Source organism: Callorhinchus milii, unplaced genomic scaffold, assembly GCF_018977255.1.
Source record: "Callorhinchus milii isolate IMCB2004 unplaced genomic scaffold, IMCB_Cmil_1.0 Scaffold3, whole genome shotgun sequence".
NCBI lineage: Eukaryota > Metazoa > Chordata > Chondrichthyes > Chimaeriformes > Callorhinchidae > Callorhinchus > Callorhinchus milii.
The window spans coordinates 3,208,130-3,234,953 of NW_024704744.1; the positions used below are offsets into that span (position 1 = coordinate 3,208,130).

The 26,824-nt window shown below is 45.6% G+C and overlaps 1 protein-coding gene across 1 annotated transcript; it reads right to left on the bottom strand.

The window, feature by feature from the left end:
* Window positions 1–9,970: 9,970 nt before the first annotated feature.
* On the bottom strand, window positions 9,971–25,874 carry LOC103185590. Its single transcript, XM_042333714.1, has 4 exons — window positions 25,854–25,874; window positions 25,380–25,520; window positions 11,580–12,079; window positions 9,971–10,811 (listed from the first exon to the last, which is right to left on the bottom strand). Exons 2-4 carry the CDS (start codon window positions 25,496–25,498, stop codon window positions 10,333–10,335), a joined length of 1,098 nt encoding a protein of 365 aa, XP_042189648.1. The 5' UTR covers window positions 25,499–25,520; window positions 25,854–25,874; the 3' UTR covers window positions 9,971–10,332.
* Between the last annotated feature and the right edge of the window lie 950 nt (window positions 25,875–26,824).

Sequence of the window (26,824 nt, forward strand, 5' to 3'; positions counted from 1 at the left end):
GTGAGTGATTACAGGCGTGTGTGAGTGATTACAGGCGTGTGCGAGTCTGATAGCAGGAGTGTGAGTGATTACAGATGTGTGTAAGTGTGATCGCAGGCGTGTGTGTGTGTGTGTGGGATGATAACAGGATGGAGCTGATGGATGGCAGTGGGGACTGATGAGCTGAGTGTGAGTCTCGGGGTGTCAGCCGCAACAACAACAACTCACATTTCACGGCGAGAGGACGTCTCGAAGCTCCTCACACGGCGCTGTTGTTGGACACACAGGAGATGGAAGCTTTTGGGTTCCAGATGAGCTTCGCAACCTCCGAGCTCCAGGTCACACAGAACCTCAGCAGCTGCTCCGTTCTCTCCGCACGTCCCCGGTCTCTCACCTTAGTAACGTTAGGATGTCACAAGGCAGTGGGACAAGAAGACATGGGTTTAGAGTTACAAAGGAGCAATTTCATTCCAGACAGATCAGGTCCAGAGTTGTCTGGTTCCTCCAAGCAATTGCACTTACTGTATGTCATGTCTCAAATTACTGATATTCTGCATCCCACAAATATTATTTTCTAAACAAAAACAAGATCTAATTTGTATTTGAATGAATGTGATTAAGGTGTTTGATACGGCGAAGGGATGAATCTTAACTGCAACACAATGCAACACGATTTACATTTCTGTCAGGAGGATGTCTGAGAGCGATTAAGATTGTTCCCTGAAAGTCCCGACAATTGTAATTTTTTTTAACTGTTGATTAAAACTTCTTTAGAATTAAAGGTCTTCGAATGCGAATCATTTGAGAACATTGTGGCCATTGTCTGGATATGAACAACAGCAACAACAACAAGAATTCATTTATAGAGCGTCTTTCATGTCGGGAGGACGTCCCAAAGCACTGTACAGTTGGGTCAGGACCCGAGCAGGTGGGAAATGGTCAGGGTGAGGGGAGGGAAGGGAGGGAGTGAGGAGGGGGGAAATGGTCAGGGTGAGGGGAGGGAAGGGAGGAGGAGAGGAGGGGGTAGAGATTTGAGAGGGGAGCTGAAGGCACCATCAAAAGTGTGTTTAGGTTCAAACCCCACGTCAGGACTTGGAATCATATGGTCTAAGCTGACACTCCAATGCAGCGCTGGGGGTGTGTTGCATTGGTCAGAGGTGCCGTCCTTCAGATGAGACGTTAAACCGAGGTCCCGTCTGCCTGTTCAGGTGAATATTATCGATCCCATGACACAATTTGAACAGAGGAGGGACTTTTTCTCTCCCACTGTCTTGGCCAACAATCCCCCAAATAAAATTGGTCAGTCATTCTGTGGCTGTTTGTGGGAATCTGCTGTACTCAATTGGCTGTCGTGTTTCGCCCACAATATATAGTCACCACACTTTACAGTATATTCTGTGAAGCGCTTTGACATGTCTCGATGATGTGATAAGCCGCTATATCAAATGCAACGGTTATCATTGTTATGATGAAAGAGCCGGCAGACCCGGGTTCTGTTCTGAAGAGGGTAAAAGGTGATCTGATTGAAGTGTCGAAAACAACGGAGAAACCTCTGACTGAGACGGACCTGCAGAATATTACACCACAACTGGGGTGGGGGGAGGGAGGGGAGGGGGGAAGTGGCAGAACAATGTGAGCCCCCAATAAACAAAGCAACGGATCCAAATCAGATCAGTGCAGACTCCAGAACTCGGGCGGGTGGGGGTAATAAGCCACTGGAACAAAGACGACAAAGATTTGGAACGAGTTCCCAAATAAGGATTGTCGAGACCATGGAACAGCTCGAGGGTTGGGATAAATAATAATAATCCTTGCTTTTGATACAGCGCCTCATCACGTGATTGAGACGTCACAAAGCGCTTCACAGGATATACTGTAAAGTGGATTGACCGTGTATTTTATGGGAGAAACCGGCAGCTAATTGTGAAGAATAGGTTCTAGGAATACAACAGATTTACTAATTTATACAGTGTCTCACATCGGGAGGACGTTCCAAGGCTCCTAACAGTCCTGGTTTGGCAGTGAGCTGGGAGTGGGAGCTCAGGGTGGAAGTTAGGAGTAAGATGACAGAGCGTCATCAAAGAGGTGGATCTTGAGACGGACTTTAAGATGACATTAAATGGGCCCGAGGGACTGCCTCATCTGAACCAGCCTCGTGATTTTTATGATCTTGTGAAATCATGTTCAGGCCGTACAGTCTGTGCTGTTGTGCAGTTTTGCTTCCAGCAGAGAGCGATGTCACTCTACTGTAACTGCAGTCAAGCTGTGCTTCCTCTCCACCACCAGGTGGCGATAGTACCCCAACAACAACAACAACTGGTTAAAATAAAATAATAATAATAATCCTTGTATTTGATACAGCGCCTTATCAGGTCGTTGAGACGTCTCAAAGTGCTTCACAGGATATACTGTAAGGGCAGTGACTGTATTTTGTGGGTGAAAAGTAGCAGTGAGTTTGCACACAGCAGTGCCCCACAAACAGTCCTGGAGTGAGAAAGCAAATGTATTTCGGGTGAATCGATGGACATGACGTTGGGAGAGAGAAACTCCATTTCTTGAGGCTAAACCGTTTAGAAGTGACAGAGGGATAACATTGTTACACAGTGAGTGTTGGGAGTGTGGAATTCACTCCCTCAGAGAGCAGTGGAGACTGAGTCAATTGATCATTTTAAAAGGCAAATAGATAATTACTTGATAGGTATAGAGACAGTGATATCAGGGATTGTGGAGAGAGAGAGGGAGGGAGATGGCGTTGAGTTGCAGATTGAGCGTGAACTTGGAAAGTGTTGGCTCAGGCTCTCTGGGCTGAATGGCCTCTTTCTGTTCCTATGTTTATAATCATATATTGTTAATAATAATCTCTGTATTTGGAAGAGCGCCTTATCATGTCGTCGAGACGTCTTGAGCGCTTCACAGAATATACTGCAAAGTGGATTGACTGTGTATTTTGTAGGCAAACTTGGCAGTCAATTTCTTGCTCACTCACTGACTCACTGACTGACTGACTGACTCTCACACACACACTCACCCACGTACCCACACAAACACCCACTCATATACACACAAACACACACAAACACACACACACACTCACACATTCACTCTCAGACGACTTAATTCACAAAGTGTGAGGATCAGGTGCCTGGCCTGGGTGTGACCCACTCTCCAACCGTGGGAAACTCGTTGTGATCTTGAGATGAGTTGTGATACGGTTTTAATAACAATAATAAAGAAAGAGCCTTCTTCCCAACCTCAGGCAAGGATTGGGTCACGTTAAGATTTAATCTCACTGTCATCTAATTTTGTCCTTCACAACGATTAAGGGATTGACTCACACGTCTTCAGGAAGGATTTTCTCACCGAATCTTCAGACAGCCCTCTTTTATTTTATTTTTTTAAAATTTGCTCAGTCGGGTGTCTGACACATACGGAAACCCATCACTGTGCTTTAGAGTTTTCCAAACCACGGTGAGAATTCCATGCCTCCCACCTACACATGGAAATCCCGGAGGTAGATTGTGGGAATGGAATGCACACTCTCTCTCCCCAGAAGGAGGCATCACACTTACCTAATTCCAGAAAGTATCAGGCGCAGGTTTGGTAGGAGCCAAGGCTTGGGGACCCCAGAGTGTGTGTTGGGGTAACTGCTGGATTCCAATCAGCTAAAACCACATCGCTTGCCTGTGATATTGTTGGCTTTCCCGCTGCTTGTCCAGTCAGGACCAACCTACCCGATAGGGCTTGGGCTTGCAGGATTAGCAGGAGCTGAGTGGGAAGATACTCTTAAACATAGTGATGGGTTTCTGTATGTGTCAGACACCTGGCTGAAGCCCCCAAAGATAAAAGAAATGTACTTGGGTTTTTGTTGCTCCCATTAGCCCCTGTGGCAAGTGACTGCTCCTATGACTTCCTGTCCTGGGTTTCCTGTAGAGTTTTATTATTTAACACAACTTTTTTTCCTGTCACAACCGTGTGCTGCCACTTAACACATTGCCCAGGATTCAAGGATACTCCTCACCCACGAGGAAGCCACCCTGATTTTCCAGTCAGCGAATCGGTAAAGTTTACATAATGATAAATAATAATGATCCTTGCATTTGTTATAGCGGCTTATCACGTCTTCTAGACTTCTCAAAGCGCTTCACAGAATGTACTGTAAAGTGAATTGACTGTATGTTTTGTGGGCAAAAACCAGCAGCCACACTTGAGTGACCACACTTTGTTTTAAGGAATTATTACTCCGCAAAAGTGATCCGCCAATCGAATAACAACCGAGATCCTACTGCTGCGAGGGAAACAGCCGTGTGGAATAAGAAAAGTTGCCTAAGGTTTCGACCCGGGAATCGAACTCAGTTCCTCTCGAGGCGTGGCAAGCGCTCTAACCACTAAGCTGCAGGACTCCACGTAGGAGTCCTTTACATAGGAACAGGAGGAGTCCATTCAGCCCCTAGAGCCTGTTCCACCATTCTTTTAGACCATGGCTGATCTGTACCTCAATTTCAACTTCCCGCCTTTGCCCCACATAGAACATAGAACAGAGGCCATTCGCCTAACAAACACAGTCACTACACTTTACAATAAATCATGTGTAGAGGTTTGAGGTATCCTCTTGACATGAAAGGCACTAAATCAAATACAAGGTTTATTATTATTATTGTTATTATGTTACATTGAGGCTCAACTATGCCAACTCCCTGCTTGTCGGCTTCCCCAACTCTTCCCTCCACAAGCTGCAGATCATCCAGAAATTTGCAGCTCATGTCCTCTCCCGCACCAGCCTTCCTGACCCCATCACCCCCATCCTCGCCCGGCTCCACTGGCTCCCTATCCTGCAGAGGATCGAGTTCAAAATCCTCGTTCTCACCTTCAAGGCCCTCCACAGTCTTTCCCCTACTGCCTGTTAACCCCTTATCAACCTGTTCGCTCCCTCCGCTCAGCAGGCTCTAGCCTGCTCCATGTTCCCCACCCGCCAGCCCCACCATCGGCGTTCAGATCTTCAGCCTCTCTGCCCGCACCCTCTGGAACTCCATCCCACATTCCCTTCACTTCGCTCCCTCTCTTGCCTCCTTCAGGGCATGCCTCTTCGACCGTGACTTTGGCCACTCTCCTACCCTCTCTGCTCTCCGCCCCACTCCCCTGCTTGGGTCCTAATCCCTAATCCCTGACTGTTCAGCGCCTTGGGATGTCCTCCCGACGTGAAAGGCGCATCACAAATGTAATTTTACATTGTATGTTATTACAATGTAAATCACTGTGTAGAGGTAATTTCTAAATGCTTTGCAATGATGATCAACCAGACCAATAACACGACCATTTTACATATGAATGGATGTTACTTTTCTTAACATATTTGAGCTTCCTTAAATAGCTACTTTTTCCAGGAGGTTGATATTTTCTCATGCCAGGTGTTTTGTCAAGCCATTTTTGAATAGTCTTAAGAACATTATTACTATTAACATTATTTCTATCATGATGATTTATATTCTTATTGCAGCATCGAGCTATTCGTTAAATAAAAACAATCCTTGCATCTGATGTAATAAAAATAATCCTATCACAGGGTTGAGACGTCTCAAAGCGCTTCACAGAATATACTGTAAAGTTGTTTGACTGTGTAGTTTGTGGGAGAAACGAGGCAGCCAATTGCGCACATTGTAGCGTCCTTCACATCATAAGCACGTCACAAATCGTTTCACAGAAATTAGTGTAAAGCATAGTGACTGTGTGTTTTGTGGTCCTGCTCCCACTATAGCTTCCTCTCTGTGGAAAAATAAACTTCCTGGTGTCTGTCCTAAATTTGAGCTTCACACTCCTGAACCTGCAGCCTCAGTATACCTGAAAGGTTTTTTTCTGGACTGACTTTCTCTGTTCCATTTCAAATTATATATAAATAAATACCTTCAAAGTCCTGATTATCATTGATAAATACTCAGAAAGTCTGAGTGAGAGAAAGGAAGAGTCAGAGGGGAACGAGAGAGAGCGAGAGCGTCTGAGAAGGGGAAAGGGAAAATCTAAATAACAACAAAATTACATTTGCCTTTCACATCGGAAGGATGGCCCAAGGCGCTGGACAGTCAGCGTTTCGGACCCAAGCTCAGGTTCGGGATTGGTGATGGTAGAGTGCAGGTGGGGAAGGAGGGTGATCGAGAGCACGGTCGAAGAGGGGGTTCTTGAGATGGGTCTTGAAGGAGGCAAGCGAGGGGGCGAAGAGGAGGGACTGCAGGATAGAGTTCCACAGGGTGGGCAAAGCGGCAGAAGGCCCACCCACCAATGGTGGGGTGGGCAAGGCGGAGGACGTGAAGCAGGCCGGAACCCACTGAGCAGAGGGAGCAGGCAGGATGGTAGGGTGTTAGAAGGTTGCAGAGGTACAGGGGAGGAAGGCCATGGAGGGCTTTAAGCTGAGGACCAGGATCTTGAACTGTATCCTCCGTGTGATGGGAAGCCAGTGGAGTTGGGCGAGGATGGGGACGATAGGGTCACGTGGCCTGGTGAGTGAGAGGACATGAGCTGCAGAGTCCTGGATGATCTGCAGCCTGTGGATAGTCAAGTTATGAACGCGTGTATCAGGGTTTCGGCGGCCTGTGGTGTGCGACAGTGGTGGAGTGAGGGAGTACAGGGAGTGATGGGAGGGGTGGGGGGGAGAGTCTAAGAGAGAGAAAGGATCCACAAATAGGAATGTACAATGGAAGTCGCTTAAACTGGACGCACAGCGACCGTCTGTTTTGTCCGGCTTAAGTGGCGTCCGAGGCTAACCAAAGTTCTTTTACCTCTTCCCACCCAGCAGAGGAGCAGCCACGGTGACTCCAAGATGCTTGTGAATGGATGGTCACTTCACCATTCACTAGTGGCTCCAGCTGTCAATCAATAGTGATTTGATTCCTCCCATTCCCATCCTTGTTTCTTCCCCATTCCTCCGCCCCCACCCACCCCCACCCCTCAGTGATTGACAGCCCGAGGTTGCTTGTGAATGGCTGGAGTCTTCTGTCAATCAATCGCATTTGGACTTCTCCCATCTCCATGGTGAGCGAGTAGATACAGCGGGCGACTAGCACAGGATTTTGTTCGGATGAACCGGCATATTTAAAACGGGTAAGAAATATGGGTGAAGCTGGGTCAGGCGTTTTTTTCCGATCTACCTGGCATCCGGGGTTAAACTGGCGTCTGGGGTTAATTGGCGTCCGGCTAAAGCGGCTTGCACTGTCCTTTATGACTGGGATAGAACGTGCCATGGGTGAGAATTTTCTGAGGGAGATCTAGGGGTGCGAGTTGGCTCGATTCTCACTTCGTCAAACAGTGTGAGGCAGCAATAAACAAGGTAAACAGGATACTAGGATATTATTGCTAAATCGGTTAAGTTTATATCTCCAGATGTCATATGCAGGCTGTACAGTGGTCTGGTTAGACCACACCTAGATACTACATACAGTGCAGAGGAGAGCAATGAGGATAATCCACAGTGTTAGAGCATTGAGCTGTGAGCAACGATTAGCCAAGCTCAGGCTCTTCAAGTTTTGAAAGAAGACGACTCAGACTGGATCTCATGGAGGTGTTTAAAATTTTAAACGGGATTGAAAATTTAAACTCAGATCAATACCTCAGATAATAATAAAATAATAATAATCCACGCATTTGATGCAGCGATTTATCGCATCTTCGAGACGTGTCGAAATGCTTCACAGAATATACTGTAAAGTGGAGTGACTGTATATTTTGTGGGCGAAACGCGGCATTCAATCGCGTACAGCAGCAGCCCACAAACAGTCGTGGATTGAGTGACCAAATTACTATTGTTTTTTTAAAAAGGGATTACTACCCCCCGGAAAAGTAATCTGCCAATCGATTAACAATCTTGCTGCTATGCAAACAGAGGCTTGTGGAGGAATCAAACCCAAGTCCTCTCGCTTGCAAGGCTACCGTTCTAACCAGTAAGATACAGAACTCCACTCCAACATCTATCGAGGCGGCAGAACAAGAGGACACAGGTTTAGAGGTGTAAAGGGCAATTTCAAGACAGACACCAGGAAGTGTTTCTTTACTCAGAAGATAATTAACGACTGGAACAGAGTTACCACAAAGCATGGTTGAGGGCAGGGCACTGGGACTCGTTTAAAAAAACAGCTTGATGTTGTGATTGGGGCTGTAGGGTGGGTGTTCTGGATGGAGGGGATCATAAAGGCTGAAGAGTGTTCTTCATCCAGACCAGTCTTTTGATCTTGTGAGAGAGAAAGAGAGAGAAAGAGTCAGGGATTGGCAGAGAGAGAAAGAGAGAGCGAAGGGCGAGCATTGTGTGCTACTATAATGACAATTTTCCAATTTGGATTGTAGTCAATTTGTATTTTCGTGATGTCCAATGATCCACACTGCTGACTTATCCACAATGGGCCCAGTCACAATTAGTGCAGATATGGAGCTCTGTATTGCGTCGATAATTGTGCCCATCAACAAAATCACTGCTTTGTTACAATCTGGCTTATTTTCTTGAGGTTTTGATGTTCCCACATCAATCCTAATTTTCATCAAATCATGGAAACAAAGAATCTTACAGCATAGAAGGAGGCCATTCGGCCCATCGTGCCTGTGTTGGCTCTTGAAAGAGCTACCAACTAGTCCACTCCCCCGCTCTTACCCCATAGCCCTGTAATTTTTTTCCTTTTCAAGTACCTATCCAATTCCCTTTTGAAACACTGGTCCACGCCTTTATCACCTCAAGGCTGGACTATGGGCACTCTCTCCTCGTCGGCCTTCCTGGCACCTCCCTCCACAAGCTGCAGGTCATTCAGAACTCTGTAGCTCGTGTACTGTCCCGCACCAGGCTTCGGGACCACATCACTCCCACCCTCGCTCGCCTCCACTGCCTCCTCATCCCCCAGAGGGTCAAATTCAAGATCCTCATCCTCACCTACAAGGCCATTCACGGCCTTGCGCCCTCCCACCTCTCCGACCTACTATCCCCCTACCTACCTGCCCGTACCCTCCGTTCCTCTGGCTCCAGTCTGCTCCACAAATCCCCCGCCCTAACATCAGTGGCCGGGCCTTCAGCCTCTCAGCCCCGAGGCTCTGGAACTCCACGCCCCAGTGTCTTCGCCGCCTCCACCCTTTCCTCCTTCAAGGCCGGTCTCAAGACCTTTCTCTTCGACCGTGCCTTCAGCTCCCCTCTCGACTCTCTACCCCCTCCTCACTCCCTCCCTTCCCTCCCCTCACCCTGACCATTTCCCCCCTGCTCGGGTTCCGATCCACCTGTCCAGCGCCTTGGGACGACCTCCCAACATGAAAGGCGCTCTATAAATGAAATCTTGTAATTGAAATCTTGTTGTTATTGAAAGTTTATTAAATCTGCTTCCATCACACTTTCAGGCCCAAATAGATTCTCTCCCCCAAACCCCCCGTTCCCCAAAAAGCTAGGTTTGTATGATGTAATAAAAGTAACATTAATGGGTCCTTCCCTACATACCTCTACAAATCCTCTTGGGGAAAGAGCAGAGGAATGGGATTAGAGTAGAGAGGTCCAGTGGAGGAGCGAGCACCAGCACAGACACCTTGAGAGAAAATTCCTCTTTCTGCGCCGTAGTGTCCAGGAGTGCTTGACAATGGAGGAGTCTAACCCCAAGTCAGAGGGAGAGGGAGCGGGGAGGTGACTGTGAGCACCATCAAAATAGAAGGTCTTTAAGCGGGATTTGAAGGTTGGGAGGGGGATTAGGGGGCAAGGCGGAGGGATTGAGGGAGAGAGTTCCAGAGTTTCGGGGCGTAGTGACTGAAGGCATGTCCACTGGTGGTGGAGCCGAGGGGGCGAGGGACAAACAGACTATATTAGAAGGGAATCGGCTTCCCTACACATCATTTTCCTCTTAAAGAAAAGAACAGAGGGTGGTAAATCTTACAAATGAACTGACTAAACAAATGCTGAACAAAAATGAAAAAAATTCTCGCCTAATTCTGGACTATCTAAAATGCTAAGCAAGTTACAACAACAATAATAATACTTGAGTACAGATTTCAGATTTTCCGAGCCAAGTAAGGCTCGGGAGAGGGACATTTTTATTATTAGTAATAATAATTATAACCCTTGTATTTTGTACAGCCCCATTTATGTTGTCAGGACATCTCAAAGCGCATCGCAGGATTGACAGTAAAGTGCAGCGAATGTGTTTCGTAGTGAAAGTAGTTTAAATCTAGACCCAAGTGGGGATAGTCCCCATAGTCCCAAGGCAAGTGGCAATGCACAGATCCCTATATATGATTCCACGTTCAACAAACAAAACAAACCGCAACAAAATGAATGGAACGAACAGATTAACAATTGAAAGAAATGAAAGAAATGAACGAACAAATGAACGAACAAACTGTCTGCGTGTCTCATTTCAGGTTCATGTTGCTTTGAAGCACTTTCAGCTTCTTGATCATCCCCTGGACCTGGGGGTCGTAGTTCAGCAGCTCGTTGTGAGAGTTCTGCTGCAGGATGGTGTTAAAGATCTCCTGCACAGTAGACCAGAGAGGCTCCAGGCTGTACATGCATTTGCTGGACTTGTGCAGGACCTCCACGCTCCCGTGCAGGCTGTCCAAATAGTTGTAGCAGTACCTGAGCTTGCTCCTGACCTCAGCCTGACCTGCGCAGACTTTCTTGAGGTTCTCCACATCTCGCTCCTTCTGCGCCAGTTTTTCCTTCAGCCTCGCGATGTCTTTGCTCAACTTGGGTATCTGCTCGTTGCATTTTCTGAGCTCAGTCTCCTGCTCGGTAATGCTGGCCTCAAATTCCTGCCCCTTTTTGTCGGTCAAATTTACCAGCTCCCTTGTCTTCTTCAGCTCCTTGCTGCAGTCCACCGTCATTGGGATTCCTGCGGGGGAACCAAGGAACCCATAGAAATTTACAGCAACGACGACGACAACAACAACTTGCATTCGTAACATAAACCATGCATTTGATATAGCTCCTCATCGCATCGTTGAGACGTTTCCTGCCCGGCCCACCCACCATCAGCAGTCAGGCCTTCAGCCTCTCTGCCCCCGCCCTAAGGAACCCCATCCCACAGTTCCTTTGGCTCACTCCCTCCCTTGTCTCCTTCAGGGTATGTCTCAATCCTCCTCTTCGATCGCCTTTGGTCACCCTCCAACCCCTCACCCCACCCTCCATCTTCCTGATCTCAACCCCCAGCTCGGGTCCAAATCCTTGATTGTGCAGTGTCTTAGGACGTTCTCTCGACATGAAAGGTCCTATACACTTGTGAGTTGTTGCTGCTTCAAAGCGCTTCACAGAATATATTGTAAAGTGAAATGACTGTATATTTTGTGGGCGAAATGCATCAGCGAATTATGTACAGCAGTGTCCCACAAACAGTCGTGGAATGAGTGGCCAATTTTTCATTATTATATTTCAAGGAATTATTACCCCTGGAAAAGCGATCCGTCAATCGACTGACAACTGGGTTTCGACTTACTGCTAGGTAAACAGGCGTGCGGAGTAAGGAAACTTGCCTAAGGTTTCGCTCTGCCCGGGAATCAAACCTGGGTCCTCTTGATTGCACGGCAAGTGCCAAAACCACTACACTACAGGACTCCACTGAATGCAATACAACCCTCCCGTAGAATAGAACAGGAGATCTTACCCACACATGGCACTAGGAGAATCAGACCAATTCCAACATCTCTACCAGTCACCTTCTCACCCTGCCTGGCCTTGGCTGCAATCAAGGTGTTCTTAGCTTGTTTGAGGGACGAGCGTGCAGTCTGGAGCTTGTCTCGGATCTCTTGCCTACGGCTCTCCTCTGTTATCAGCTTGTCCTTCTCAATCCACAGCTCCTCCTCCAGCTTGGTTCTCTCTTGTTCAGCAATCTCCAGGTTCGCTGCCAACAGCATGCCTTGGGCAGTCAGTGACTCGATCACCTGCTGCCCCCCGGTCCTGGCCCTGCCCAGCTCATCGTAGCATGACTCAATCTCCAGCTTCATCATCCTGCACTCTGGATCGTCCAGTTCCTTGTTCCCAGCCACTGACGCCAATTCCGCAAAACTCAAAAAGGAGGAGATCCCGCTGGCAAAGTGCGGCAGCGTGGCGTCCTTGAACTTCTTCTCATACACCTCGTATTCCGACATTGTCCTGAGATTTGCCCTGTGGGTGGTGGGGAGGCAAAGAAACCTTTAATAATAATAATACTTTCATTTGCCATAGTGCATCTCATTGGGGCATGTCAAAGCACTTCACCGAATATACTGTAAAATGGATCTTATGTATAGCTAGGGGCATGACATGTCAAGCGACTGCTCAGATGGTGGAAGGTGAACTGGATGGACCTTGGTCTTCTTTCGTTTAGCATTTCTTATGAATTGACTGTGTATTTTGTGGATGAAAAGGGCACCAGTTGCGCACACCAAAACAATCATAGTGAGGAACCAGTTTTACTCAGTATTCCGACATTGTCCTGAGATTTGCCCTGTGGGTGGTGGGGAGGCAAAGAAACCTTTAATAATAATAATACTTTCATTTGCCATAGTGCATCTCATTGGGGCATGTCAAAGCACTTCACCGAATATACTGTAAAATGGATCTTATGTATAGCTAGGGGCATGACATGTCAAGCGACTGCTCAGATGGTGGAAGGTGAACTGGATGGACCTTGGTCTTCTTTCGTTTAGCATTTCTTATGAATTGACTGTGTATTTTGTGGATGAAAAGGGCACCAGTTGCGCACACCAAAACAATCATAGTGAGGAACCAGTTTTACTCATGGAGGGTTGTTGGCCAGGAAAACTGGGAGAGAGAAACGCCCTTCTCTTTTTGAATACTGCCCTGGGATATTTAACATCCGCCTGATCAGGCAGACGGGACCTAAAATTTATGTCTTATCCAAACTTCAGCACTTCCAACAATACAACATCCCCCCAGCACTGCAATGAAGCGTCAGCTTAGATGATGTGATTCCAAGTCCTGATGTGGGGCTTGAACCCACAGCCTTTCTGACTCAGTGGCGGGAGCACTACCACTGCACCAGGCTGATACACTGTTAATGTGTTAACTAAAGTGTCAGCAATCTGCACCAGCGAGGTCCTACAGCAGACATGTCCTGATGTGGTGCTTGAATCTTCTAATTCAGAGATAAGAGTTCTGCCAACTGAGCCAAACTGACCTCAAGTCATTGGCAGCTCCATATCACAATAATAATCCTCACATTCGTTACAGCACTTCTCATGTCATGAGTATTTCTCAAAGCACGCCACAAGATTTACTATAAAGTGTAGTGACTGTGTATTTTCTGGGCAAACGAGGCAGCCGGTTTTGCACACAACAATGTCTCTCAAACAGCCATGAAGTGAGTGAGCAATTTTATCTGGAGAATTGTTGACCAGGACATGGGGAAGAGAGAAACTTCCCTTTCTTTTTGAAAAGTGCCAACAAATCTTTAATGTCCACCTGAACAGGCAGATGGGATCTGAGCTTAACATCTCATCTGAAGGACGGCATCTTTCGTCCCCCTCCAACCCCTCCACATCGTGATCAATGTCCTTGCTTTCAGCCACTAACCTCTGGAACTTCCTGCTCAAACCCTTCATCTCGCACTCTCTTTAACTATCTTTAAATCCCACTTTAAGATATACCTCTTCAATCGGGCCCATGGTCACCTCCCCCATCTCCCTTGGTCAATATCCAAGGGTGCTGTATAAATGTGAGCTGTTGTTTCTATAATAATAATCCTGACGTTTGATATAGCACCTTATCACATTGTTGAGATGTCTCAAAGCACTTCAGAGAATATACTGTAAAGTGAATTGACTGTATATTTTGTGGGTGAAAAGTGGTAGTCGATTGCACCCACCAGTGTCCCAAAATAGTGACCAAATTATTATTTTTGGAGGGATTATTATCCTCAGAAAGTGATCCATCAATCAACTAACAATCAGGTTCCTACTTACTGCTAGGCAACCCGAGGCGTGTGGGGTAACAAAATTTGCCTAAGGTTTCACCCTGCCCAGGAATTGAACCTAGCGAGGCTTGTGAAATGAATGCTCTAATCACTGAGCTACAGGCCTCCAACAACTACAACAACTTAATTTATATAGTTGGGGGGATAGACTGACAGAGGCTGAGAAACTAAGGGTTAATAATGGTAAATGCTTTTATAGAGCAGGCTTCAAACTGTTCAACAACGAGGGAATCATACAGCTATGCAAATACTGTATTCAATGCAAATAGACCCTTTGGAACCATTGTTATTGCATTGAGGGACTTCAGTGAAACACGTATTATTAAAATTGGCAACGCAGGTGCAAACAGTCAGTGAAAAAAGACAAATGAGAAGCTGGGCTTTTACAATGTCTTTCAATACAAATAAAGGGAAGTTATGTTAACTGTAAAAATAACCTCATATTAGGAAGTTATTTCTGTGTGCAATTGGCTGCCACGTTTTGCCCACAAAATGCAGTCAATTCACTTGACAGAATATTCTGTGGTGCTCTTTGAGACATCTCAGCGACATGGTAAGGAGTTATGTAAAATGGAAGGATTGTTAGTATTATAGGAGGAGGTTTCAAAGTTTTACTGTTTTGTAAACAGATGAGGCAGCCAATTTGTCCACAATGGTGGTCCACAAACATTCATGAAGTGAATGTTCAATTTTATTTGGGAGAATTGTTGGCCGGGACACTGGGAGAGAGAAATGCCCTTCTCTTTTTGAATATTTAAAGTCCACCTCAATGGAGAACATTGGCTTAATGTCGCATCTGAAGGACAGCACTATTGATGATGCAGTGCTCCCCCCCAGTTGGCCTGATGACTATGAGCCCGAAGTCCCTGCCCTACCCATCCCACCATCACCTTCAGCCTTTCTGCTCCAACTCTCTGGAACGCCATCCTGGAATCTCTTCACCTCACCCATCTTTCAAAGTCGTCTCCCTTCCTCTTGTATCACATCCTTGGTTATCCTCCCACCACACCCACCCCCCACCACTTTGCCCTCCACCCCTCTTGACTCCAGCTCCCTACTCGGGTGCAAACCCTCAACTACACAGTACCTTGGGTTGTCCTCCAGACATGAAATGTACCATATAAATGCAATTTGTTGTTGTTATAGCCTTTGAACCCACAAGCTTCCGTGTTTCAGAGGCGACAGTATTAGCAACTGAGACATTAAGCCAAGATTTCCTGTTCAGGTGGATGTTAAAGATCCTGTGTCAATATTCGTAAAGAGAAGGGAGTTTCTGTCTCCTGGTGTCTTGACCAACAATCCTAGCAAATGAGCCAGGCTCCTACACAAAATAATAATAATTCTTGCATTTGATAGAGCGTCCTATCAAGTCGTTGAGATGTCTCAGAGAGCTTCAGAGAAATGCGGCAGCCAATTGCGCACAGCAGTATCTCACAAACAGTTGTGGATTGAGTGATCCATGTTTTTTTGAGGGATATTACCCACGGAAAGTGATCCACCAATCGACTAACAGCTGGATTCCTACTTACTGCTTAGGAAACTTACCTAAGGTTTTGCCCCGCATGGGAATTACAAGTCCTCTTGCTTGTGAGACCAGTGCTCCAACTAATATGCTACAGGTAAGAATTGAGGTGGAACTTAAGGGGGAGGGGAAATTGAGTTCTAAAGAGTTTAGGGATGTAGGGACTGAAGGCTTGCCCACTGATGGTTGTGTGGAGAGAACGTGAGACATGTAGCAAGTCCAGGAGGAGAAGGGTAGAAGAACAGAGAGGTAAGGAGGTGCCAAGGAGTGGATGGATTTATTTATAGCTGGGAATGAGGACCTTGAAATCGATCCACTGAGGAAGTAATGAGCCAAGTGGAGACTGACAAGGACTGGTCCGAATGGAGTTGGTTCGGGTTAGGGTGCAGGTGGTGGAATTTGGATTGTGTTGCAGCTTGTGAATGGTGGAGCTAGGGAGACCAGCGAGGAGAATGTTAAGAAAGCATAAACAGCATGTGGCAAACGTGTGAATGAATATGAATAAACATTTGAAGAAGAGCTTCGGGACGTCCTCCCGACGTGAAAGGCGCTCTCTATATGCAATTTTGTTGTTGTAAACGGTAAAAGAGGGAACGAGAGTGAATAGGGATTAGAACTTTCTCCCACAAAATTTACAACATATTCTGTGAAGTATGTGAGACGTCTCGATGATGTGATAAGTGGCTATATCAAATGCAAGGATTATTATTAGATTATTATTAGAGATAGCTAGTGCCATCTGAGTAAGCGTGACTAGTAGACTTCTCATAAGCCCACCTGATCTCAACCCTCCAGAACATCCAACCGATCATTCTCCCATCACAACATCAAGTTGCTTTTCAAATGAGTCCCAGTGTCCTGGTCTGATGTCAGTCTAATGCTAGGAGTCAGACGGATGTGTGGGTTCATAGAATCATGGAATTATACAGCACAGAAGGAGGCCATTCAGTCCATCGTGTCTGTCCCAACTCTTTGAAAAGAGCTATCCAAGCCAATCCCACTCAATCGCTCTTTCTCCATAGCCCTGCAAACTTGTCCTCCCAAAATATATCTAAGGGTTAGTCGCAGTGGCAGAGCCAAAGGGAGTGGGTCCATGATCTCCCGTTCCCCAATCCAACTCCCCAATTATCATGATTCACTTACTCCTCTAGTTTTTCAAGATCTCCTTGCTGTTTTCAATGCCCCCCATCACCCCACCCATTGACTAACTGGCAGTCCAGTCCACCAATCAGAGCCCTGTTGGGAGGAGGCAAGAAAGGTAGAGCCAAGTTGGAGAGGCAGGGATTTGGGGGTTGAGATCAGGAGAGGTGGAGGGCAGGGAGGATAGGCGGGTGACCAAAGGCACAGTCAAAGAGGAGGGTCTTGAGATGGGCCTTGAAGGAGACAAGGGAGAGAGTGAGGCAAAGGGACTGTGGGATGGAGTTCCAAAGGGTGGAGCAGAGAGGATGAAGGCCCAACCGCTAAGATTAAAGTATAGAATTTTCCACAAGCTTTAAGGCAAAATAGTCCTAAGGCAAAATTCCAGAAGAATTTTGAGCCCAAGGTTGGCATAAACAGACTGAGAAGATCAGATGTGCAATACCAATGCTCACCACTATGGTGGAAAAACAACTCGTTTGTTGCTGCTCAGCCTTACAAACTCATCAAAGCATTAGTGCAATGCACTAACACATACACCACTGTTCAGTTATCTTATTCACTGCATGCTCTTTGTACATCTGTCAATGGGGAAAGGGGTGATGAGGGGGCATGGGAACTGAATAATAATAATAATAACATTTCATACAGTGCTTTCACTGGGGAGGATGTCTCAAAGGGCTTCAGAGGATATACTGTAAAGTGGAATGACTGTGGACTTTTTAACACTAATAATATTAACATCAACAAAGATAAAACAACAACTTGCATGTGCATAGCTCCTTTCACATCGGGAAGATGTCCCAAGGAGATGGACAGTCTGGGATTTGAACGTGAGCAGGCTTCAGAAGTGGTGGAAGGCAGGGAGGGTAGGGTGGGAAGTTGACTGCAGGTGTGGTTGAAGAGGAAGGTCTTGAGACAGGCCTTGTAGGAGCTAAGGGAGGGAGTGAGGTGAAGGGACTGTGGCATGGAGTTCCAAACGATGGGGGCAGAGAAGCATAAGGCTGACCGCTAATGGTGGGGCAGGCCAGGCAGGGCAGGCCAGGCAGGGCACATGGAGCAGGCCGGGGCCCGCTGAGAGTAGGGAGTGGACAGATTGATATGGATTTAGCAGGTCACAGAGGTAGGGAGGAGCAAGGCCTTGGAGGACTTTGAAGGGAAATACTGGGTGCGGAAGGAATGGCAGTACAATATAAACAATCAATTTCCTTATTAAGCAGATCCCAACTTAAACTCAATCACTCCATATCTTGAAAGTTTATGGGATTTGGCAATTCTCAAGCTCCTCCCTCTCTTTCTCAGTCTTTCTCGCTCTCTCCCCCACCACCACCCAAGCCTCCTGCCCAAAGTTCTATTAAAAAAAGTCAATGTCTGAATTTATCTGTGATTAGATGAAAAATATCAATGATCATATTTCTCTCACTCAGCTAATTTTGGTGCTAAAATCAATAATAATAATTCTTGCATTCAATATCGCACCTTATCACAACTTTGTGAAGTCTCAAAGTATTGTAAAGTGAATCGACTGTATTTTGGGTGAAACACAGCAACCAGTCTCACAAATAATCATGGACTGAGTTGATCAAATGATTATTATAGGGCTTATTACCCCTGAAAAAATGTTTGCCAATCGACTAACAACCGGGGTCCTACTTACAGTTTGGTAAACAGAAGTGTGTGGATTAATGAAACTTGCCTAGTGCTTAGCCCTGCCCGGGAGTTGAACCCGGGTCATTTTGCTTGCGAAGCGAGTGTTCTAACCACTACCCTACAGATATTCCAAATCAAAGTGCCCAGTTCCTCAGCCTCAGGAGGGAGGCAAGAAATAATGAGTAGATTTCTCTGAGAATTCTGCATGTCTGTGAGCGAAAGGACTTGAAGGTTAGATATTTCTCATGCACCTAAAAATCTCCCTGGACAACAGGATCTTTGCCTCTTTCTCTCAAACACTTGGCAGTGAAGTTTGTAGCTTTGAATTGTGATTTTGCTTCTTTTTCCAAAAGACATCAAGGCACAGATTTTTTTTTCCTTTCTCCCCCATCAAAACAATACCCTCAGTGATCAGAATTTCCTCTTTCTATCTCGAGGAACTTGCCATTTTTGCCATTTTTGTCTCGTTATGTCTCCAACTGCTTATTTCTGAAACAAAACGGATGTGGAGGGGTGGGGGCGGGGAATTTTAAATCACTTTTTTTCCCCCAATTACTATTATTGTTTAAAAAAAAGTGCAATGAGTGAATCTCTCCTCTTCTCGCTCACTCCTTTCCTCTGTCACTCTCTCATTCCCTCCCTGAAAATTCCCCCACAACCTCCCAATTTCCCCACAAGCTCCCCACCAGTTTGTCTGCCCCCATCACCCTCAGAGCAATCACAAACCAAAACCCTTCTCTCTCTCTCTCTTCCTGGTTCACAATTACAATACATTTTAATCTCACTAAAATGGTGGCGAACAGTTTTTTTTTAAACACAACTTATTATGCAATAATTTTTTAAAAGAAAATTTTACACAATTTTTTTAACGCAGTTTATTTATTTTTACACAAAGATTTCACGCCATTTTTTTCCCACGCAATTTCAGATTTTTTTGATTTTTTTTTAACATACAATTTTACAGATTTTTTTTTTACACAATAATTTTAATATTTTTTAACACATTTATGCAATTTAAAAAAATGTTTACACAGGCACATGGACTGTCTGTGGGATGTTGCTGTGCGCAAATGGCTGCCGCATTTTGTTCACAAAATATATAGACAGTCCACTTAACAATATATTCTGTGAAGCTTTTTGAGATGCCTCAACGATGTGATAAGGCGCTATATCAAATGCAAGGATTTCTATTATTTCTAATTTTTTTTTAGCATGTTTGATGTGATTGTTTTTTTAAAAAACACAAACTCAATGACGTCAGTCAGACTACATTTTCCTAAAGTAAATCTGGGTAGAGATCTCGGAGAGACCTGCTGATTTTGGTTCCTAGCGCTCGACACATCAGACTGAGAATAACAGATCAAGTTCAAGTGACAGAAATGTGAATATTGATCTCACCCCACCCGATAATTTTATATTTTGCGTCATTCTCGCTACCTCTTTTCAAATGACCAGGCAGATGGGTCTCGTCTCTCAAACAATAACTGGGGTAGACAAAAACAAACACCCACACGCAAAACCCTCCTCAGCGAGCAGACTTTCCTCCACAAAATAATCAATCTCTGGATGGATTTGCCAGAATTGAGAAATTTCATCCAGAAGATACAGTTAATTCACTTTACAGTATATTCTGCGAAGTGCTTTGACAGGTCTCAAAGATGTGATAAGGCACTATCAAATACAAGGATTATTACTATGATTATTAAATTTCGGGTGGGATTTTTTTTGTTTGTTTGTTTTCCGGTCACAAAGGGAAATTTTTTTTTGGTGTCCCGATGGGAAAGCCTATCCGTGAACCATCCCTGAAAGATGGTTCAACAAAGGAAAGAGAGAAGGAGAAAGAGAGAGAAAGAGACACGGTGTGGGCGCGACCGCTCAGAAGCTTTTTCATGGATCAGCTGTTTCCCCCCCGTCACCCGCCCAGCATACACCGTCAAGCAATAAACCTGCTCGGTTCAGCCAGGCATCAGCTCGAAGCGAGCTTGGGGATATTTTCCCATGTCTCCGATCATCTCCCACTCAACCCCAAGCCAATCCTTTGTTCCTCTGCCATCTGTTTTTTTTAATGCTGTAATGTTACCGAGAAGGGTGTGTGTGTGAGGGTGGAGGGAGGGTGAGGGCTAAGAAAAACCCAGCTTGTTCGCCCATACCACATACAAATACACGTACACACATCTCCCTGACATCACCCATAGTTTCTCTAACAAGAACCCAGCCAATAATGAAGAAAAATAACAAAAGCATCGAAAGGCTTTGGAGATTCCAACTGAATGCAAATTCTCCTCCCGTTTCACACTGGGCAATAACACGTTACTCACTGTTCAGGACCGATGGATTTCGCTGTTAAAAAAAACCAATTCTGCCTTTTCCAACAGCAAAGACAGAGATGATGGTTCACAAACAGCTTAGATCTTCGGACGATGGACACGGAGAGAGGAATACAGCAATTCCAACTATCGAGTCAGTAACTAACAGCTAAACTGTGGTGTAGCTGCCTTTATACCAGCCTCAGTGATGGGAGGAGCATAATTCCAACCAGCAAGTGGATGGAGGAGCTCTAATGTATGTAAATTTATGCCTTCGAACTTGTCCTTCATTTTCCTCCTCCCTCGTGTTCCTCGATCTGCTTCCGTCCCTCGGATCGGGGCACAGACACCCCCCTTGTCCTCCCCTGTAAATCATATCCCCTGAATTGGAGGAGTCGGGCGACTTACTCAACATTTCCCAAATGGAAACTGGTCAGAAAGAGGTGGGGGTCTGCCACCCCCTCCAACACTCCCATTAGATTTACATAGACTGTGCAGCACAGAAACAGGCCATTCGGCCCAACTAGTGTGTACCAGTGTTTGTATTCCACACTCACCTCCACTCACTCCTTATTCCCTCCCATACCCTTATTTCACTCACAAAATACACAGTCTACAATAAATTCTGTGAAGTGCTTTGAGACATCCCAATGACGTGATAAAGCACTTTATCAAAAGCAAGGATTATTATATTATTTCCAGGATTTGTATGAAATTTTAAGACAAAAATGGATTCAGAGTCTTAAGATTAGGTGGAATTTCTGACCCAATAGAAACCCAACCTCAATCAAACATCACAGCCATTCACTATCTCTGCCAACAATCTGCTGACATCATATTAAACTTCTCACTTCATAGAAGGATTAGAATGGTTACAGGACAGAAAGAGACTTGCGTAAAAACTATTTCCTCTGGTGGGGGAATCCAGATCAAGGGGCATCATCTTAAAATTAGAGCTAAAATATTGAAGTTAAATTAGGAGGCACTTTTTCACCCAAAGGGTAGTGGAAATCTGGAACTCTCTCTTCCAAAAGGCTGTGGCTGCTGGATCCATTCACATTTTAAAGGCTAAGGTGGATAATTATTTGTTAGGAGGGTATCAAGGGATATGGGGCGAAGACAAATAATTGGAATTAGGTACAGATCAGCCATGATCCTATAGAATGGTAAAACAGGTTCAAGGGGCTAAATGACCTTCTCCTGTTCCTATACCACCTTTTCGTTGCTCACTTTTGCAATGCTTCTAGGGTTTGGCAGCCACATTATATTAACCAGATCTGTATACAGTACTACAGCTATGTCCTGACCAGGATATTGCATTGCGTGGCATCATTTAAACCATAGAAATTTACAACACAGAAGAAGAACACTTGACCCATTGTGCCTGTGCTGCCTCTTTGAAAGAACAATCCATTCTGCCTTATTTAACCTGCCTTTACACCCCCAAAATACCCCATGTAAGTCTCCTTTGTAGGAGTATGGGCAAATGATTCCTTTTTAGATATCGAAATAGAACCATAAACATTTACAGCACAAAAAAAGTAATTCGGCCTAACACAAGGTGAATGATAATTTTTTATCTGGGGGATTCCATTGTATGGGGAGAGAGTGGGATTGATTTGGATAGCTCTTTTTAAAGAGCCTGCACAGACACAATGGGCCAAATGGCCTCCTTCTGTACTGCATAATTCTGTGAGATTGTTAGCCAAGACCCAATGAGAGAAAAACTCCCTTCTCTTTTTGAATAGTGCCATGGGATCTTTAACGTCCACCTGAACAAGCAGACGGGACCTCGGTTTTAACAACTCACCTGAAGGACAGCACCTGACAATGCAGCACTCCCCTCAGCCCTGCACTGAAGCATCACCTAAGACTATGTTGGTCAGATGCACCTTTCCCAGCCTTGTAAATTCCCATATTCCTGTCTGAAACCTTATTTAGTGATTGTTGTGCATATTACACCTGCACCAACAGAAGATATATTGTATGAAAGTAACACAGCCCACTCTGCAGTCAGGGCCAGGTTACTTTAAGCTATAAACAAGGTTACAGTACTAACTGACAGCTCCTATTTCTGTTCCATAGGGGCAGGAAATCCTCCCACTTGGTCTGTGTTAACCATGCAAACCCAAGTACTAATGGGTAGAAAGGTCCTCGCTGAACAAGCAGCGGTAAATTGCCAAACAGTACACAAAATGGCAATCTGAGTGGGGTTAAACTCCAGGGGTTCCCCCAACACACAATCTGGGCCCTGAGGTTTCAGAAACCTTGGCTAACATCAACACAATTACATTTCCTTTCACATCGGGAGGACATCCCAAAGCGCTGAACAGTCAGGTGTCGGGGCCCGAGCATGGTGGTGTAGGGGTGAGGGAATGCAGAGATTTGGGAGGGAGATCAAAGAGAAGGGTCTTGAGACCGGCCTTGAAGGAGGCAAGGGAGGAAACAAGGCAAAGGGACCGTGGGATGGAGTTTTAGATGCCTGAAAGCCCAGCCACCGATGGTAGGGCAGGAGACATAGAGCAGGCTGGAGCCCAATGAAAGGAGGGAGCGGACAGGTTGGTAGGGAGTCAGCAGGTCAGAGAGGTAGGAGGCGGCAAAGCCATGGATGGCCTTAAACGTGAGGACGAGGATCTTAAACTCGATCCTCTGGGAGATGGGGAGCTAGTAGTCGGGCGAGGGTGGGAGTGATGGGGTCAAGGAGCCTGGTGCGTGAGAGTACACAAGCTGCATGGTTTTGGATGATCTGAAGCTTGTGAAGGGAAAAGTTGCGAAGGCCGATAAGGAGGGAGCTCCCGTAGTTGAGCTTTGATGTGACACATGCTGTAAAATGCTGTATATATTTTTTTATCTCTGGAAATCGATTAACAACCTACTTATGGCTTGGTAAACAGAGGCGTGTGGAGGAAGCAAACGTGCCTCAGGTTTTGCCCAATCCGGGGATTGAACAACAAAAACAAAATGACATTTATAAAATGCCTTTCATAGTGGGAGGATGTCCCAGGTCCTCTCTCCTGCGAGGCAAGTGTGCTAACCACTGTGCTACGAGACACCCAATAAAAATACCAATGCGATGGAGAAGCCTGGCTCAATCAGGAGTGTTTTTGCCTCTGGGTCAGAAGGTTGTGGGTTCAAACCACCACATCGCAAATTCCGTCAGTCTAGGCTGACCTTCCAGTTTAGTGCTGGGGAATTCACTGCAACGTTGGAGGTGAGAATCCTTCAGATGAGACGTTAATTCTAGGTACTGTCTGCCTGCTCAGGTGGATGTTAAAGATCCCTTCGACACTGCTTGAAAAACGGGAGAGTGGAGCCACCCCCCCCCCACAAAAATTGATCATTTTATGGCTGTTTGTGGGACAAACTGGCCATCATGTTTGCCCACGAAACACGGTCACTGCACTATACAGTGAATCCAGTAAAGTGCTTTGAGATGTCCTCCTGACATGAAGGGAGCTGTATCAAATGTAAGCACGATTATCATTCCGGAAAAATAAAACAACTTTACTCTGCCACTCACATCCCAGCTTTTCCAATTCCCTTGTCAATTTGCCACATTTGACACCAACCATCTGCCTCCACCACCTATCTAGGCCGTCCAATCAATACACTCTCCATGTGTAAAAGCACCAGATTAGTTTGGATGAAGAAGACCTTTCAGCCCAACTGATCTCATCCCTCTAGAACACATGCACCCTTTGAAACTCCATCCACATTCCCTTTGCCTGGTTCCCTCCCTTCCCTTCTTTAAGGCACATCTCAAGACCCTCCTCTTCGACTGCACCTTTGGCCATCTGCATACCCTCCCTGTCCTCTAACCCCCCTCCCCACCCCCCAGCTCGGGTCCAAATCCATGACTGTCCAGCATTTTAGGACATCCTCCTGACATGAAAGGCACTGTGTAAATGTAATTTTGTAGTGTATCATCCCCCCATCACAGCATTAAACTGCTTTTTAAATGAGTCCCAATATCCTGGCCTCAACCACCCTTCCTGGTAACCTTGTTCCAGTCATTAATTACCCTCAGAGTAAAGAAAAACTTTCTGGTGTCTGTCCTAAAACTGCCCTGTACACCTCGAAACCTGTGTGCTCTTGTTCGCAAGTCTTGGTGCATCCTAAAGTATTGATGCTGTTTTACTTTTTCAATCCCGTTTAAAGTTTTATGCACCTCTATGAGGTCTTCACCGAGATGTCTTCTCTCAGGACTGAAGAACCCTAGCTCATCTGATTGTTGCTCACAGCTCACTGTTCTAACAAGGTGGATAATCTTTGTTGCTCTCCACTGCACTGCCTCGAGAGCTTGGGCAACCCCCTATTGCGGTAATGACCACAACTGTATCCAGTACTCCAGGTGAGGTCTGACCAGAGCACTGTACAGTCCAAGTATAATATTCTTGCATTTGATATAGCGCCTTATCACGTCTTCTAGACGTCTCAAAGCGCTTCACAGAATGTACTATGAAGTATAACATCTGGGGATCTGAACTCAGCTAAAGTCATTCAGTCTGAAAGTGGGGGAGGTGGCTGAGCAGCAGGATGTGGGGTAGAGCTGAAAGCATGGTTGGGAGGGAGGGGGATGCAAAGTGGAGGGACTCCGGAATGGAGTTCCAAAAAACTTGGGTAGAATGGCTGAAAGCTCGTCCAATGGTGGGGGGAATCTGATGGTGAGTGGAGGATGGGCGGGGAGAGAAATGGAAGGGAGGGGGATGGAAATATGAACGCAAACTTCAGGTAAAGAAAAGTTGAATCAAACCCAGGTCCTCTCGCTTGCAAGGCGAGTGCTCTAACCACTGTGCTACAGGACTCCACAGTTAGGATTTGGTGTATTCAATGGCTTTCGGGATGATCACCACTTCAATAAGATCTCCCAGGTACCTGCTCTTCTCCAGGGTGAACATTCCCAGCTTCAGGAACCTCTCTTTGGACCTCAGGGGTCTGGTTGCAGATACCATCCTTGTTCCCTTCGCTGTGTAGCCTGCCCCAAACACCAACATGTTCTCAGTGTAAAAGGCCAATCTGGAAAAATTATACTTTGAAGTCAGACAAAAAGTAGGCACAAATTGGAGACAATTTATATTTTACTGTTAAAAACACCTTTCAAGTTAATATGAAATATCCATTAATATGTTGTTAATTAACATAATGAATGGGATCATTCATATAATAATTCATGTTAATAATTATATTAATAGAATTATGATGTTAATAAGTTCATGTTAATAAATTAAATATAATTGTTTCATACAATAGAAAATTGCATTTGAACAGCACCTTTCACATCGGGAGCACATCCCAAGCGCTGGGACTTCACACAGTTAGAATTAATGTTAATATAACAAGTTTCCTTACCCCACACACCTCTGTTTACCCAGCAGTAAGTAGGAACCCAGTTGTTAGTCGATTGGTGGATCGCTTTCCGGGAGTAATAAACCTTCCCAAACAAACGTGGTCACTCAATCCACAACGGTTTGTGGGAGACAACTGTGCTTCAACCACAAAATACACATCATTATCTTTGCTTATGATACAATACGCAACCTCATCACGGTGGAGATATCTTTAGGCGTGTCACAGGATTTTTCCTGTAAAGTGGAGTGACTGTATTTGTAGGTGAAATGCTGCAGCCAATTTGCACACACAGCAAGGTCCCACAAACAGCTATGAGGCAAATGACCAACTTTTATCTGGGGGATTCCTAGGCAGGACACTGGGAGAGAGAAACTCCCTTTTTTGTTGAATAGGGCTGCTGGATCTTTAACATTAACATCCACCTTAACAGGCATATATCCATGTTAAAATTAAACTATTTACAAGGGAAAAAAGTCAAACAAGAACAACTTACAAAGGAAGACGTCTCCAGACACTTTACAGAGATGGAGTGAATGCCCGATTAGGCTGCGAGTTTGAGGTATTTCCTGAACCATTTCCAGTAGATCCTGTAAGAACAGATCAATTTCACGATCCTCATTTTCAAATCGCTTCAGGCCCCGGCATTTACCCGTCTCTCTGATCTGTTCACACCCCACTACCCACCCCCTTCACTCAGCAGACTTAAATCCTCTGCACAGCTCTTGTCCCTCCACTCTACTATACTATTGGCGGCCATGCTTTCAGCCACTATGTCTCGAATTTCTGGACCTACCTGCCTCAATCCCTCCCACTTGCACCAATTCTGCCCACCTTCAAATCGTAACTAAAGAACTGGGTTATTAGAACGGTTTCAGAAACACAGAGTGAGTGTGAGGCAGTGGAGTTTCGGGAGGGAGATGTGGTGAGCAGGGGCTCACAAAGCGAGGGATTTGAAAGTCAGAATGAGGAAC

Excerpts from the sequence above, each read along its gene's own strand:
- LOC103185590 (XM_042333714.1), bottom strand. The coding sequence starts at position 25,498 with ATGTTGGTGTTTGGGGCAGGCTACACAGCGAAGGGAACAAGGATGGTA. Across the intron at positions 12,080-25,379 it reads TTCACCCTGGAGAAGAGCAG|GGCAAATCTCAGGACAATGT; the intron begins GTACCTGGGAGA and ends CACCACCCACAG. Across the intron at positions 10,812-11,579 it reads TCTCCTAGTGCCATGTGTGG|GAATCCCAATGACGGTGGAC; the intron begins GTAAGATCTCCT and ends GTTCCCCCGCAG.